This window comes from Rhinolophus sinicus, chromosome 11, assembly GCF_057876585.1.
Source record: "Rhinolophus sinicus isolate RSI-liver-muscle chromosome 11, RSI-T2T, whole genome shotgun sequence".
NCBI lineage: Eukaryota > Metazoa > Chordata > Mammalia > Chiroptera > Rhinolophidae > Rhinolophus > Rhinolophus sinicus.
In genome coordinates, this window is record NC_142511.1 from 25856362 (window position 1) to 25870615 (window position 14254).

General features: G+C 53.8%; 1 protein-coding gene across 1 annotated transcript; it reads left to right on the plus strand.

The window, feature by feature from the left end:
- Window positions 1-4655: 4655 nt before the first annotated feature.
- Window positions 4656-12117, plus strand: TAGLN2 (transgelin 2). Its single transcript, XM_019716449.3, has 5 exons — window positions 4656-4794; window positions 9834-10041; window positions 10504-10678; window positions 10958-11060; window positions 11342-12117. Exons 2-5 carry the CDS (start codon window positions 9862-9864, stop codon window positions 11481-11483), a joined length of 600 nt encoding a protein of 199 aa, XP_019572008.1. The 5' UTR covers window positions 4656-4794; window positions 9834-9861; the 3' UTR covers window positions 11484-12117.
- The last annotated feature ends 2137 nt before the right edge of the window (window positions 12118-14254 follow it).

Sequence of the window (14254 nt, forward strand, 5' to 3'; positions counted from 1 at the left end):
ACAGCAATTCCGGAGAAGCCTAAAGGAGAAGTCTGGGAAAGCGTGACCCGTGTCCCTCCAGGACTTTATGCAGCCACATGAGGCCGACTCCTTCCAGCTTGATTAGGGGTGGGGCCAAGGTACCCGGTTAGAGGGGACAAGCAGGGACCGGAAGCCCCACGTGGAACTGTCCATACATTGGTCCCCTTCTAATTTGCAAAGGGTTTTGGCCCAGTGGACACGGTCGCAGACTGCAGTCTTGTTTATGGGAACCCAGAACTGTTCCCGGGACTAGCAATCTACATTGATGGCTTCGGGGGAAAGACTGTGACAGTGAAAGCCGTTTCCTTACCACTGGGTATAGGAAGGCTTCCCCCTCGTACCTACAAGGTGTATGTCACCCCCGTTCCGGAGTATATCCTAGGGGTGGACGTGCTACATGGCCTCAGTTTACAGACATTGGTAGGAGAGTTCCGTCTCTGGATCCAGGTGGTGAAAGCGGTGACACGCGGGCATGCTCACCACCCTCCTCAAGTGTTGCCACAGCTCTGGCGGTTGGTTACAGTGCGACAGTACCGCCTGCCAGGAGGGCAGGAGGAGATTGGTCGTACAATATTGGAATTGGAGAAGGCACATATTGTGAGGCCAATGCACAGTCCCTTTACCTCTCCAGTATGGCCTGTCAAGAAGCCAGATGGGATCTGGCGAATGACTGTGGACTATAGGGAGTTAAATAAGGTGACGCCACCTTTGCACGCAGCAGCACCTTCAATACATGATTTGATGGATCGTCTGACTGTCCGCCTGGGAACATATCACTATGTAGTGGGCTTGGCCAATGCTTTTTTCTCCATTGACATTGCACCCGAGTGTCAAGAGCAGTTTGCTTTTACGTGGGATGGGCGTCAGTGGACTTTTCATGTCCTTCCGCAAGGATACTTGCACAGCCCCACTATCTGCCACAGGCTTGTGGCCCAGGATTTGGCACAGTGGGATCACCCATTCTCTCTGGCCTTGTTTCATTATGTCGATTATATTCTATTAACATCAAATTCTCTTTCTGATTTAGAGCAAGAAGCTCCCTCTCTTCTCTGCCACCTGAAGTCACGTGGCTGGGCGGTGAATGAGGAAAAGGTCCAAGGCCCTGGGTTATCCATCAAGTTTTTGGGTGGTGTGTGTTAGCAATAATATCTGAGGTGATTATTGATAAGATACAAGCCTTTCCCCGGCCGACCAAGGTCTCTCAACTGCAGACGTATTTGGGTCTGCTAGGATATTGGCAGGCGTTTGTACCCCATTTGGCACAAAGGGCAAGGCCCTTGTACAATATGATAAAAAAAGGAGGCCTCATGGGATTGGACAGAGGCTATAGAGCAAGCCTTTGTTGTCACAAAACGGGCAGTGCAGCAGGCACAGGCTCTGCAAGTAGTAGACCCCAGCCACCCTTTTGAACTTGATGTTCACGTAACCCAAGAGGGGTACCGATGGGTCTCTGGCAACGGCAGGAGCGTCTCCGGTTGCCAGTGGGATTTTGGTCCCAATTATGGAAAGAAGCGGAGGTCCGCTACTCTCTAATAGAGAAAGAGCTGGCCGCTGTGTATGCAGCCCTAGTGGCCACAGAAGCCATCACAGGAACTGCACGGGTGTTGGTTTGAACAACCTATCCTGTCCAGGGGTGGGTCCGTACATGGACCCAGGGACCCAAAACGGGGGTGGCACAGACCACCACCCTGGCCAAGTGGGGTGCCTACTTGGAGCAACATAGCACCCTTAGTTCAAGCCCTTGAGCACAGAGCTACAACAGGTCCTGGGGCCTGTGGAGCTTGTAGCCCAGGGTGAGTCAAGCGCTCTGCCTAGAGGGGAGGACTTGGAGCCCTCGCCCTACAAAGAAGGACAGTCCCCAGTACCTGAGGATGCCTGGTTTACTGATGGTTCTAGCTGAGGGGCTGTAGCTGTTTGGACGGCTATTGGTGTGCAGCCCAAAACAGACACCATTTGGTTTGATACCGGGATGGGCCAGAGTCGCCAGTGGGCTGAGCTATGGGCTGTGTGGATGGTAATCAGCCACAAGCCCGGGCCCCTAGTTATTTGTACTGACAGCTGGGCAGTGGTCCGGGGCCTAATGTTGTGGCTTGCTACGTGGAAACATCAAAACTGGTTGGTAGGACACTGTCCACTGTGGGGTCAAGCCATGTGGCAGGACCTCTGGGACCTAGGGCAGAGAACGGGGGTGACCCCAATGCATGTCACAGGTCATTCCCCCTTAGTGTCCCCAGGTAATGTTGAAGCAGACGCCCTAGCACGGGTCCGATGGTTAGAACGGGCTCCTGCCACTGATGTGGCCCATTGGCTGTATAGGAAATTGCAGCACGCTGGAAGCCGAACCATGTGGCAGGTGAGCAGACGCTGGGGTCTGCCTTTGAAATGGTAGAAGATAGCAGATGCCTGCTATGACTGTGCCGTGTGTGTCCAGGACAGCCCCTAAAGGCGGAGTCGCCCCTGGGAGACACAGCAGATTACGTGAGGGAGGGTGCCCCTCACTTGCTGGTGAGTGGATTACATTGGACCCCTGCCTAAGGCCCGCAATGCGATATATGCATTTACAGCAGTGGACACTGCTACAGGGTTGATGTTTGCTTGGCCGTGTCCTGGCTGCGGATCAGCGGCATACAGTGGTCGCTCTTACACGGCTGTTTCCCCTCTATGGCTGCCCCAAAGTCATTGAAAGTGACAGGGGTGCCCATTTTACAGGGCAAGAAGTGCAGAGCTGGGCTGCCAGGATGGACGTGCAACAGTTGTTTCATGCTCTGTATAATCCACAAGCAGCTGGCATGATTGAATGCTATAATGGCCTTTTGAAGCAAGGCCTCCGTGTGTCAAAACACCCTCCCATGATGAGTGACTGGGCCTCGCGTCTGCGGGACGTCCTGAGAGTCCTGAATGACAGACCACGGAAGGGAGGGCCCGCACCAGTAGAAGCTCTGCTACATCGAACGGCCGCTCCCATTCAATTATAAGTTACCACCAGTGAGACTCTGTTAAAGCCAGGCTACGGCAGAAATGGGAACATTTTGCTGCCAGCACCCACATGCTTGAAAGCAGGGGAACGGCAGCAATGGACTTGGCCCTGGCAGGTCAAAAGCCCCCACTGTTGATGGTTGGGCCTGATAGCCCCATGGGGGGCCGGTTTGACCCATGATTTGCAAGTGACGCCAGGGGTGGTGGCTAAGTGGCCACCGCAAGTGACTGTAGTATACGGAGGTCCCGATACTGGGATGATTTTGCAGGGAACCTATGTGCTCTTGCTATGGCCTATTATGGGGTCCCCTATTCTGTTACATATTGAAACTATGCAAGGGACCCCAAGCACTGCCATAAAGGTATCGTACCACAAACCGGGAAAGGTGTCCGTGACAGTGACAGTCCTTTCCAGGGCAAAAAGCTAGTGTGTATCCTCCCAGATGGAAGGGATTTGCCATTGTTGGTTCCTAAGACTACTGTTTCTTTTCGTCCATAGGTGCCGATAGGCTAATATGGCACAGGGACCCTCAAGGAACCTGCTTGTCGCGTAGATTGTGAGGCGAGACCCTGTAGGGGTGGAGTGTGGGGGCAGAGCCCCAGAGAGCAGTTTCCAGGCTCTTGGCCTCACGTGGAGGGGTGCTGGCTCGGGTAGTAGATGGCCCTCAGCTGTGGCCCTTGAGCCATTGGCCACTAATATATCTGCTGCGGCTGCGTTAGGGAGAGGAGAGAGTCGGTCGGTTGGCAGAAAGTGGACAGCAGGTCGCACGTCGTGTGAATCCAGCCTCCAGTGAGACTATAGTGGTATGACTCCCCTACCTATGGCTTCGTGGGTGTTCCTGTTTGGCCTAGCCATATCCTGCGTTCTTATGTGGGGAGCGGGACCAGAGGCCCCGCAGGCCACCCTGCAGGACAGCACAAGAGTGCAAACGTTGGCCTAGGGAATCACTTGGAAGCACTGGAATGTAGGACTGGGTAGGATTGGGGAAAAGAATGGAAAGGTGGGAGGACACTGGTTGTTGATAAAAACTAGGTGAAACGCTTCCACCATACATAAAGGACTCCACTGGTGTGTGTAAGCAGGGACTCCACCCCACGGGGACAGCTCAGGTGAAACTTGAAAAGTGGGGAGTACTCCTTCAATTCTCAGATTATGCTCTCTTCCACCCTCAGAGACAGAAGAATTGCCAGCCTCCTCAACTGGGGCCTCCTCTTCTGAGCCCTCCAGGATTAAGGAGAGATGCCAAATCATAGGAGATGAAGGGGAGAGCAGTCAGGTCTGAACCCTGGGTCCCCGCACTGATCACACCCCTGACGTTTTCCTGCCTAGGCTTGAAGTAGGTGCTGGTGCTGTCCCTGCCTGTAAGCCTCAGTCCTGTCACACCCTAGGCAGTTGGTGAGGAGTGTTTTCCTGTGCCTCCGTTTATCTAACCACCCTTTTAAACCAAGAGGCTTCTTCCTATATAAACACGCCCACAATCTTGAGCTAACCTGAGCAGAAAACTTCCCACTGGAGCACAGATCTCTGGGCTCCAGGGTGGAGTAGAAGTTGGAGACCACTGCCACTATCCAGGGAGGCCCGGACTCCCCAGATCCTTTAACCCAGGATCTCGTCCAACTGCCCCTCTCTTCTAAATGTTTCTCGGCTTGCGCTACGGCGCCTTTAAACCCTTCCGGCTCTCGCCCCGCCCCCGGCCCGCCTGGTCCCAGGCAGGAGCCGCTGAAAACCCCCGCGCGGGACCGGAGCGCACCACTCGCCCTGCAACCCCGCCTTGAGTACGCGCTCTCCGCCTGACGGTGAGCAGGAGGGAGTGGGTGTGTGTGGAAGGGGGTGGGGGTGTCTGTTGAAAGCAAGAAGGCCGGCTGGCGACGTGCTCCACTGAACTTGGGTCCAAGGGCTGGGAGCAAGGGTCCGATGACCGTTCCGTCCCGCTCTATCAGGTCCTGTCCCAGGCCCTGACCTGCATTGCTGGGCGATGAGGTCAGGCCATATGGCGAGCGCACAGATGGAGCGTCCCCCTAGAAGCAGGGACTCAGGGATTGCGCCCCACCCGCCGGCTCCAACCCCGAGTCCTTGCCAGGGTACGGAGGGAGGGCGTTGGGGATTGGCTGGTTGGCCCGAAGGCACAGCATGTCCGGGGTACCGAAGCCGCCCTGGGCCAGCTCGGCGCGACCCTGCACTTCCTGGTTCCAGGAGCACGTGCGGGCGCAGCCTGCCCCCTGCGCCCCGAGGCCGTCCTTTCTATTACTGCTCCTGCCAGCTCGTTTCCTGAGGACTCGGGGTCACGGGCTGGGACTCGGGTACTCAGGTCCCACGGTAGCCTCGCCTCGCCCAGTTCGGGCGGGGAGTTGACGCCACAGTCTGCTTCAGTGGAGTCCCCGGAGTGCAGGCATCTGGGGGCTGCATCCCTAACCGCGCCCTTGTGCCCTCCTTGTGAGGTGGTGGTGGGAGGGATGGCTGCTTTCCAGGCCCTCCTGCCCCTACGCGAGTCAAGGTACCCACCCCGTGCCCCCCGCTGCTGGGAAAGTGGATGGCGGCCACAGGCTGTCCGGTGGGCTGGCCAGACCACTGCGTCACCCCAGCAGGCCAGCGGTGTGACTCATGCCGCAATAACGGCCAGGGTGTGGCCAAGGGGCCGGACCTGCAGGACCGGAAGTGGCCTGCCGCCTTCCCGCCCTGCAGGCCTCCTGGAGCCACACCAGGGAAGTTCTTGGGGGTAACCATGAGCAGAAAGAAGGCAACGGGTGGAAGTAAGGATGGACTGCTATGGAAGTCCAGTGTAGGAGGGGACCTGAAAAGTCCCTCCCCTTCTCTGTCCCAGAACACGAGATAGAGGGACAGCTCCCCAGCTCCAAACCCCCACCCGTTTTCTCCTAGTCCACTGGGATGACAAAACAGCAGGGGAGGCCAAGGTAGGGTGGGGCCAGCTGGGCCCTACCATTGCAGAACCAACAACAAGTAGTCAGAACCAACTGCAACCCTTTCTCATTCCCCTGCCCCGGTGCCTATTCTGCCCCCTGGGTATTGGCCTCTAATTCTTTCTTTGCCAGCTGGGTGTGACCCTAACTCCCCTTCCCTAACTCCCCTTCTCCTAACAGGATTTTCAGGTATGGGACACTAGCCGAGAATACCTATACCTTCTGTTCTCAGGGTATTTCTTTTGCTGAACTATTGCCTTGAGTCTACTTCTCTGCCCCCAAACTTGGAACTTCCCATCTCCAAATGTCAGTAAGCAACATAGCTGCCTCCTTAAGGATCGCCTTGCACCCTGCTATCCCTGAGAACTGCTGTGAAGTGGCCCCTTTCTCTTTCAAGGACCCACCTCAGCACCAGTGCTTGGAGCTTCTCACCCCTCCTCTGTTGAATGTATGTTTCTGTCTGGTGCCCTCTCCCTGCCCCTTGCCTGTGTTTGGTACACAGAAGCCATGGCAACGTCCCCCACTTCACCCCTCCTCCTGCAGGCCTTGTGTCTTCCTGTTTGTGTAGCTTCAGCTTTCTCTCCTCATTGACTCTTGATGGTGAGGGGGCTGCCCCAATCATAGGTCTCCCACCATCCCTGCTTGTGCCTGTTCCATGTGGCACTTCGTGTTGGGGACAGGTACTCCCATTTTGCCCTTTTAGAATAGTCTTAGTCCCAATTCTGAATTGGAAAGTACCCCTGTTTTATGTGCACAATGAATGGAGAGTCCCTTTGTCTTCCCAATTAAACCCCCAGCCAGGAAACCCTCAAATCCTCCCACCCCTAGCCCAGCCCTGCCCAGCCCAGCCCGCATCTGCCTTTTCCTTGGCATTGGTCTGCGGGCTGAGGTAAGCTTCCAGCCCAGGGTCTGGGTGGAGCCTTTTGTGGCCCCTCCCGGTTTCCCAACTGTTGTACCTTTGTGGGTGGGGGTGCGTGGCTGTTCCCACAGCTGTAGGCAGCTCTCTACTTTAGGTTACTCACAGCTAACCCACCAAGTTGTTCAGCTGTTGTCTTCCCTTTGGATCCTCCGTTCTGAGCATCTCCCACACAGCTTCTCCCCACCCCAGCAGGCAACTGGCTGTCTTCCCATCCTTTGAGGGAGGGCAGGAGTAGGTCCTGTGGGTGCCACTAGGGTAGGCCACTCCTGCTCCAGCAGCTGCAGCCCATCAGCCCTCGCCTGCCCCTGGGGATGGGGAGAACAGGCTGCCACAGGCTGTGGCTGGTTGGGCCCTCCCCTTTTTGGAGTTCTGCCCCTTCCCAGAGCTCTGCCCTATGGCTCTGGCACCTCAGGGCTCTAGGGAAATGGCCCCAGAGTGGAGCCTGAACACTGCAGCTGGAGGTTGTGACACTGCCAGCTGTGTCCAGGTTCCAAAGTAGGAAAGGGGCCCTCAGCATCCACCCAGAGTCCAGAGGTTGATCTGGGAGGCTGCGTCTCTCCTGCCAAAGAGGGAGGCACTGGAAGGCTAGGCTTGGGACTTCCTCTTCCCTCGTAGCTCTGATGTCTGGATTAATCATTCTCCTGCCTTTTCTTTCTCTGGGCCACTGTGATCCCTTGTCCTCAGGCCACTTGGCTCTATGGAGACACAGCCTTGAGGCCCAGGTCACCATAGTGAAGCTGCTCCAAGGAGAGAGGTCTGGACATAGGGCTGGAAAATGGGGCCTTACTGAGAACAGGCAGCAGTCCCTAGCCCACTCCCCTTCCTCCCAAGCCTCCAGCCATGCCTCTGTGGCAGGGTCATAGGTTATAGTCTGAGTGGTGACTGAGCATTTGGGGCTGCCCTGGGGGGAATCTTGTCTCGCTCTCTCCACAGGTCTCAGCCTCTCAACTGCCTGCCCTCTCCCAGCTGAGTATGTGTGGCTGGTGGTATGGGTCAAGGCCCAGACTGACGTTTTTCTGGCCCCAATTCCAGGCTAGAGGAGGTCTGGGGTGGGTAGGTTGCCCTTAATGAGGTTTAAAAATAACTAATTTATGGAGAGTCTCTCTGTCAGAAATGTGCAGCTGGATAAGCTGGAGTCTAAAGGAGCAGCCATGTTGGAGGGTAGAGGAAGGGCTAAACTAAGGACCACTGAGGGTGAGAGATGTGAAACAGTTGGGGGCAGCTGCTGCCCCTGTGGCCTGGCTGCTTGTACACAATGGCCAAGGCCCATTGAGGAGGTGGCTTGATTGTTTAACCTGGGATACATGGAAAAAGAGCCAGAGTGACATCATTTACTTGGCCTGGAGCCAAATGTCAGGAGGAGTGGCTCTCTTTCCTTTCCTTGAGTATAGGTGCCTGTCCTGGGGGACCCTCTTTTATAAGCAAGGAGATGGCTAGCTCTATTTCAGAGTAGAAAGTTGCCCATCCAGGGGGGGCATGGGGTCCTGGCTCCCCCTCGGCATTGGGAGCATTTGGGGGCTTACTTGACAGGCCCCTGGGTGTGGGACCTAGGCAGTGAGGTGGTGAGGGGGAAACACTGGCCACTGAGGTGCTGCCAACTCAGGCCAGCTATCAGGAAACCACCCAGTTCTTCCTGAGGTCTTCAAACTAAGTTAAAGAAACCTTCCTGCATATTTCCCTATCCCTCCATCTTTTTCCAAGTTTCCTTTAAAAATACCACCCAGGACTCCTGTATTCATTCTCTATTCCTGCTGTAAAAAATTACTACAAATTTAGTGACTTAAAGCAACATACATTTAATATCTTACAGTTCAAGAGACGCCAACAAAGGTTTTACTGGCTGAAAACAAGGCATGGACAGGGCTGCATTCCTCTTGGGGAGTTTAGGGAAGAATCAATTTTCTTGCTTTTACAAGGTTCTCGAGGCCGCCTGCATTGCTTTGCTTATGGCCCTGTATTACTCTGACCTCTGTTTCCTTTTCACTTTCCCTCTCTGACTCGCCTGCCTCCCTCTTTTGCTTATGAGGACCCTTGTTTGAGTACACTGAGCCCACCTGGGTGATCCAGTGTACTCTCCCTATCTCAAGATTCATAATCACATCTGGAAATAACCTTTTGCCATGTAAGGTACAGTTTCTGGCAATTAGGACATAGACACCTTTGGGGGAACCATTATTCTGCCTATCACACCTTCCAGAAAGGAAAATAGAATTGTTTTTATTTCCTGGTTTGTCATGGGAGGTTCCTTCTACTGCTGAAATCTGAGTTACCTACTCAGACCTACCTCTTCCAGGAAGCCCTCCAAGCTACTTCTGCCCATACTCTTCTCTGAATGCCTACACCATATGGTCTGAGCAGTTTAGTATTTGTCATGTACAATGCTGACCCTTTCATATATGCTCACTTTGTCTCTGATGGCACTATAGGGCAACTTTAGGATAAAGGACTCTGTCTCTTCTACAGTCCCCAGCATAAATAGTGGGTGCTCAGTTAAAACCCAGTGGCTGTTTGAGAGTTGATCCAGCCAGTTTTCTAGCTCCTGGCATAGGCTTCCCAAGCCTCTTCATGTTCTTCCTCCTTTCCCAAATCATTTTCCTTACCAAGGCTGAAAAAAAGCAAGGTTATGGTTAGAATGACCAATTTGCCTTTGCTAAAGCTGACCACCCCAAAGGAGGGCCTGGCTGAACCCCCAATCTCGGCCACATGTACCCCATATTCCAGTGGGTTTAATACTGCATTCTAGTATTGGAACCAGTCAAATGAAATCTAGTGGGAATCCTGAATAATAAACAGACTGCCTGTCACAGGTGGGGGAACCCAGAGATGACCTGCATAGACAGTTCTGAACAGTGCTATTCTAGCCCATGTCCAAGGGTCAAAGTGAGATTTCCCTCATTTGGCAGCTGTTCTCACCTCTGGGTCCTACCCTGGGGATATGGTGTGTATCCTTGTAGGCAGAACGCCCCCACCCACAGGTCTGGGTGTGTCCCTTTCTCAGTTCCCCACAGCCGCCACCACCCATTAGAATGGCCAACAGGGGACCTGCCTATGGCCTGAGCCGGGAGGTGCAGCAGAAGATTGAGAAACAGTACGATGCGGACCTAGAGCAAATCCTGATCCAGTGGATCACTGCCCAGTGCCGCAGGGATGTGGGCCGGCCCCAGCCGGGGCGTGAGAACTTCCAGAACTGGCTCAAGGATGGCACGGTGAGAGCTGGGCCCCTCCAACTGAAAGTGTCAGGAGAACAAGGCTGGGTCGTGGGCGGGGGGAGTTCTGAGGATTATTTCACCTGAAGAACTGAGGGCATGCCCGTCCCAACTTCTTCCGGAGCCTAGAGAGAGGACCCATGCTTTCCTCCCTCCCATCAAGTGATTTGGGGCTGGGATTGGGGATGAATAGGCCTCCCTGCCGTGGAATGCCTTAAATGATACACGGAATGCTCTAAAGAAAGAACTGTCAGAGGTTATAATCTAGTCAGTGATTTTAGATTATCAGGTTTCACTCTGAGCTCAGAAGCAGGGGTTGGGCAGTAAGAGCCTGAGGCTTACTCGAGGTGTGTTCAGGTAGGAGAGGAACCTCAATGGTTCACTGTCTCTGGCTCTGAGAGGGGCACATTCCGGTCTGTATAGGCATGACCCCACCTCTGCCTACCTGCTGTCCTCACCCAGGTGCTATGTGAGCTCATTAACGGACTGTACCCTGAGGGGCAGGGCCCAGTGAAGAAGATCCAGGCCTCCACCATGGCCTTCAAGCAGATGGAACAGATTTCTCAGTTCCTACAAGCAGCTGAGCGCTACGGCATCAACACCACTGACATCTTCCAGACTGTGGACCTCTGGGAAGGTGGGCCAGGGTTCTGTCATCCAGAAGACCAGAGACTGGGTCAGACCATTTTGACCAGGGAGAAGGGGCAGGTTTCTCTCACCCTAAGGACAAAAAGGGGTGTGTGTCTGTGTCTGTGTAATGGAGGAGTTGGCCATGTTGGGGGCCGGGATGGAGAAAGATATGCGGACAAATGGTAAAAGAATTTGGAAGCTGGGCCTGCTGACTTAATGATAGAGGTAGAACCAAGGTGTGTAGGACCCCAGCTCTGCTGAGGCCAATACATCCCCTTCTTCCCAGGAAAGAACATGGCCTGTGTGCAGCGGACACTGATGAACCTGGGTGGGCTGGCAGTAGCCCGGGACGATGGGCTTTTCTCTGGGGATCCCAACTGGTTTCCTAAGTGAGTACTGCTGGGGCTGCCCAAGCCCCATTCCTGTCCTTAGGAAACAATTGATCCACTGTAGTAGCTGTCTCTTTACAAAGCACTGTCACTTTTCTCATCTCACTTAATCCTCCACCATGGGAATGTCCCTTTTGAAAGATAAGGAGGTGACTTCAGAGAGCTCAGGTCTCTCAAGGACAGAACTGGCGCCAGCAAAGCCTGTACTCTGACCAGCGAAGACATTACTGGGGCAGCCTCAACCTCAACCTCCTCCTAACCGATGCTCCCTCTCTACCCAGGAAGTCCAGGGAGAACCCTCGGAACTTTTCGGACAACCAGCTGCAAGAGGGCAAGAACGTGATTGGGTTACAGATGGGCACCAACCGCGGGGCATCTCAGGCAGGCATGACCGGCTATGGGATGCCACGTCAGATCCTCTGATGTGCCTCAGCCCTTCCCCTACCCTCCCATGGGTGATAATGTATATATTATCATCCATATATGTATTTTAGCAGTGACATTCCCCGAGAGCCCTCTGGAGCTCTCAAGCTCCCCTCTGCCAGGGTGGGGTCCTGGCCTGGCCTACCTCCTCTGGGGGTGCCAGATGGTGGCCTCTCCCCCTGTGCTTACTAATACATTCCCTTCTGCAAACCCACAAAAACTGGACCAACTGACCCCTTCTTTTCTCCTGGGAGCAAAATTTAGGGCCTCTTCCTCTTCTCTATACCTTTCTCCCTTGATCTCTGCCCTCAATCCATTCCTTGGCTGGGGATTGGCAATGCTGTCTTCAGCCTTCCTTCCACAAATATGCCTTGCCTACAGCTGTGGTTACAGGGAGTTAATTTATAGGGAGGGGCCTGTGGCTGCTGCCACCCCTGCCACAGCTGGACTGGGCCCACCACACATTGAAGGCATCCTGCCCTGGTGGAGGCCCTCTTGGCTTCTCATTTTCCATTTCCCTCATTGTGGCAAAGCGGTGGGGTGAGGGGACAGGGGAGGGAGGGCTGCCCATTGTGGGCTGGGGCTTGAAGAATCTGAGTTTGCTGATTTAAATAAAGAATCTCCTTTTTTTGGATGGACTCTGGCTGTGTCTGGGGCCACCGAGCCCACTGTTGGGGAGGGAAGAGTACGGGGGAAGTGCAGTGTCTGGTTCAGGGGAAGAAGGCTTTGAAATGAACATTTGCAGTTCTCACCCCAATCTTCGATTTCTTTCTCCATCTTTCGCTTTTGGTTTAGGTAAGGATAGGTTGGAGTTGAGAAAGGGATAGGCCCTCCTCACAGCTCCCCTTGGACTAGGAGCCATAATGCAGGATACGTGGACAGTGTCCACAAGGAATGGGGCACTCACCAACCCAAGGAATTGGGTAGTCCTGCTAGCTTCTCCCCCTCCTCCAGCCAGAATAGCTTCTCAGCCCCTGGAGGAGGATGGGACTGGCTGTTGGCACAGCCCCAAGTCCTGGCAAGTCTCTCATGGGGGAGGACCCTCAGTCAAGCTTGGGGTTGCGGTGGTGAGTAAGAACTAGCAAGATGGGGTATGCGCAGGAAGTTGGTGGTGGTGGCTGGAAGGAGGAAGCCTTGTCGATTGATCCCATGAACTTGTGAGCTACATGCTGGGAAGAGCCTAGCAGCAATCTTCCCTTCTTTCTAGATGGGGGGCCTTGGACAAGATAATCCATTTTGGGGTCAGGTTGTCTCATGCTCCTAGCCCTCACCTAGGCATGAATGTTCTACCCTTATTTTCCAACCCCTGGGGGTCACCTTTACCCCATGACCTCCCCATCAGACCCTGTGTCTTCCTAGGGAAAACTTGAGTGACCCTGGGCCAGCCTCTCACATCAGGTCCCACCCCGATCAGCCAGTCTAGGGGCCTGACGGCCATTGTCCCTCTTCCCCCTTCTGCTTCATGACACCTGTTTCCTTAGGAGGGGAAAGCCCCAACATTGTGCCTAAGTGTGACAGATTCTGCAGGTTTGATAACCAGTGAGCTTCCATCCTTTATCCCACTACTCCCCTGCCCCACTGTGGCTCCCTCTGCCAAGAAACACCTACTGTGTGCCAGGCCCCTGCCAGAGCTGTACAGAATATGTCAGCCCAGAACCTCAGCCTGATATGACACCACACCAGGGAGAGATGGTATTTGCTTGCTGGCTGCACTCCCTCAGGTAAGATAGGGTGCAAATTCCCAGGGGATTAGCCCTTCTTCCACCCCTTTATCTCCCATTCAGGAAGGCTTTATGGACTGCCTCTGAGAATGATGTCATTGCAAAGAAAACATTGAATTCATTAATACTTATACTAAAAAAGCAAACCATTTGCACCCTTCCCTGATTTAACTATTTACAGCTACAAATTACTGGCCACACACCTCACAACTTTTTGAGACACACAGCATGTGTCAGAGCCCAGACAGAATCACTGCCTTCTCCCAGTAGATTCCCACAATAGTCCATGAGGTGGATATTACTATATTTCCCCATTTTGTTCCAAGATGAGCACACTGGGTCTCCGGGCAAGAAACTTGCCCCAAGTCACCTAAGGAGTAAGTGGAGGGACAGGGATTTGAGCCCAGGTCAACCTGTTTGTGAGCCTGGCTAAGCCTGTGCTGTTCAAGGCTCAGCAAGAGGAGCTGCCAGAGGAAAAGGAGACAAAAGGTGGTGGAGTGATGGGTGTTCTTCATCTACAAACTAAAGATAATTATTCCTCATGGGGTTGCTATGAGGATTTCATGAGATACATGCAGAAAGCACTTTGCATAGTCCCTAGCACATAGTAAATGCTAAAGAAATGGGATTGTGGGGGGAAAGGTACGGTTTGTGTGGATACTGCCGACAGGTGATGCCCAGCCACACCACTGCCCTATTGAATGTGGTTGGAGATGGTTCAAGTAGCCCCATCCTCACTTTCTGAAAGAACTCACTCTTCAAAGAAAATGTTGATTGGATTTGAGAGGGATTCAACCATGGGGCCTTGCTTGCCTTCTGGTTGTGACTCACAGCCACCAACAAGCTTTGTGAGGACTCTCCGTGTCTCCTCTTTATCTTGCTGCAGGGTCAGCTCCCTCCTTCTGGAAATGGTCTGCACTGACACCTCAAATTTTTGTTTTCTGTTTGCATTTTAGTATTTTGTCCCATCTGAGGTCACAGTTCCATCCCTAATTTGGCCTCTCATCAATCCTGGCACTTTTTCAGGAGGAAGAACACCTCTGCATGGCA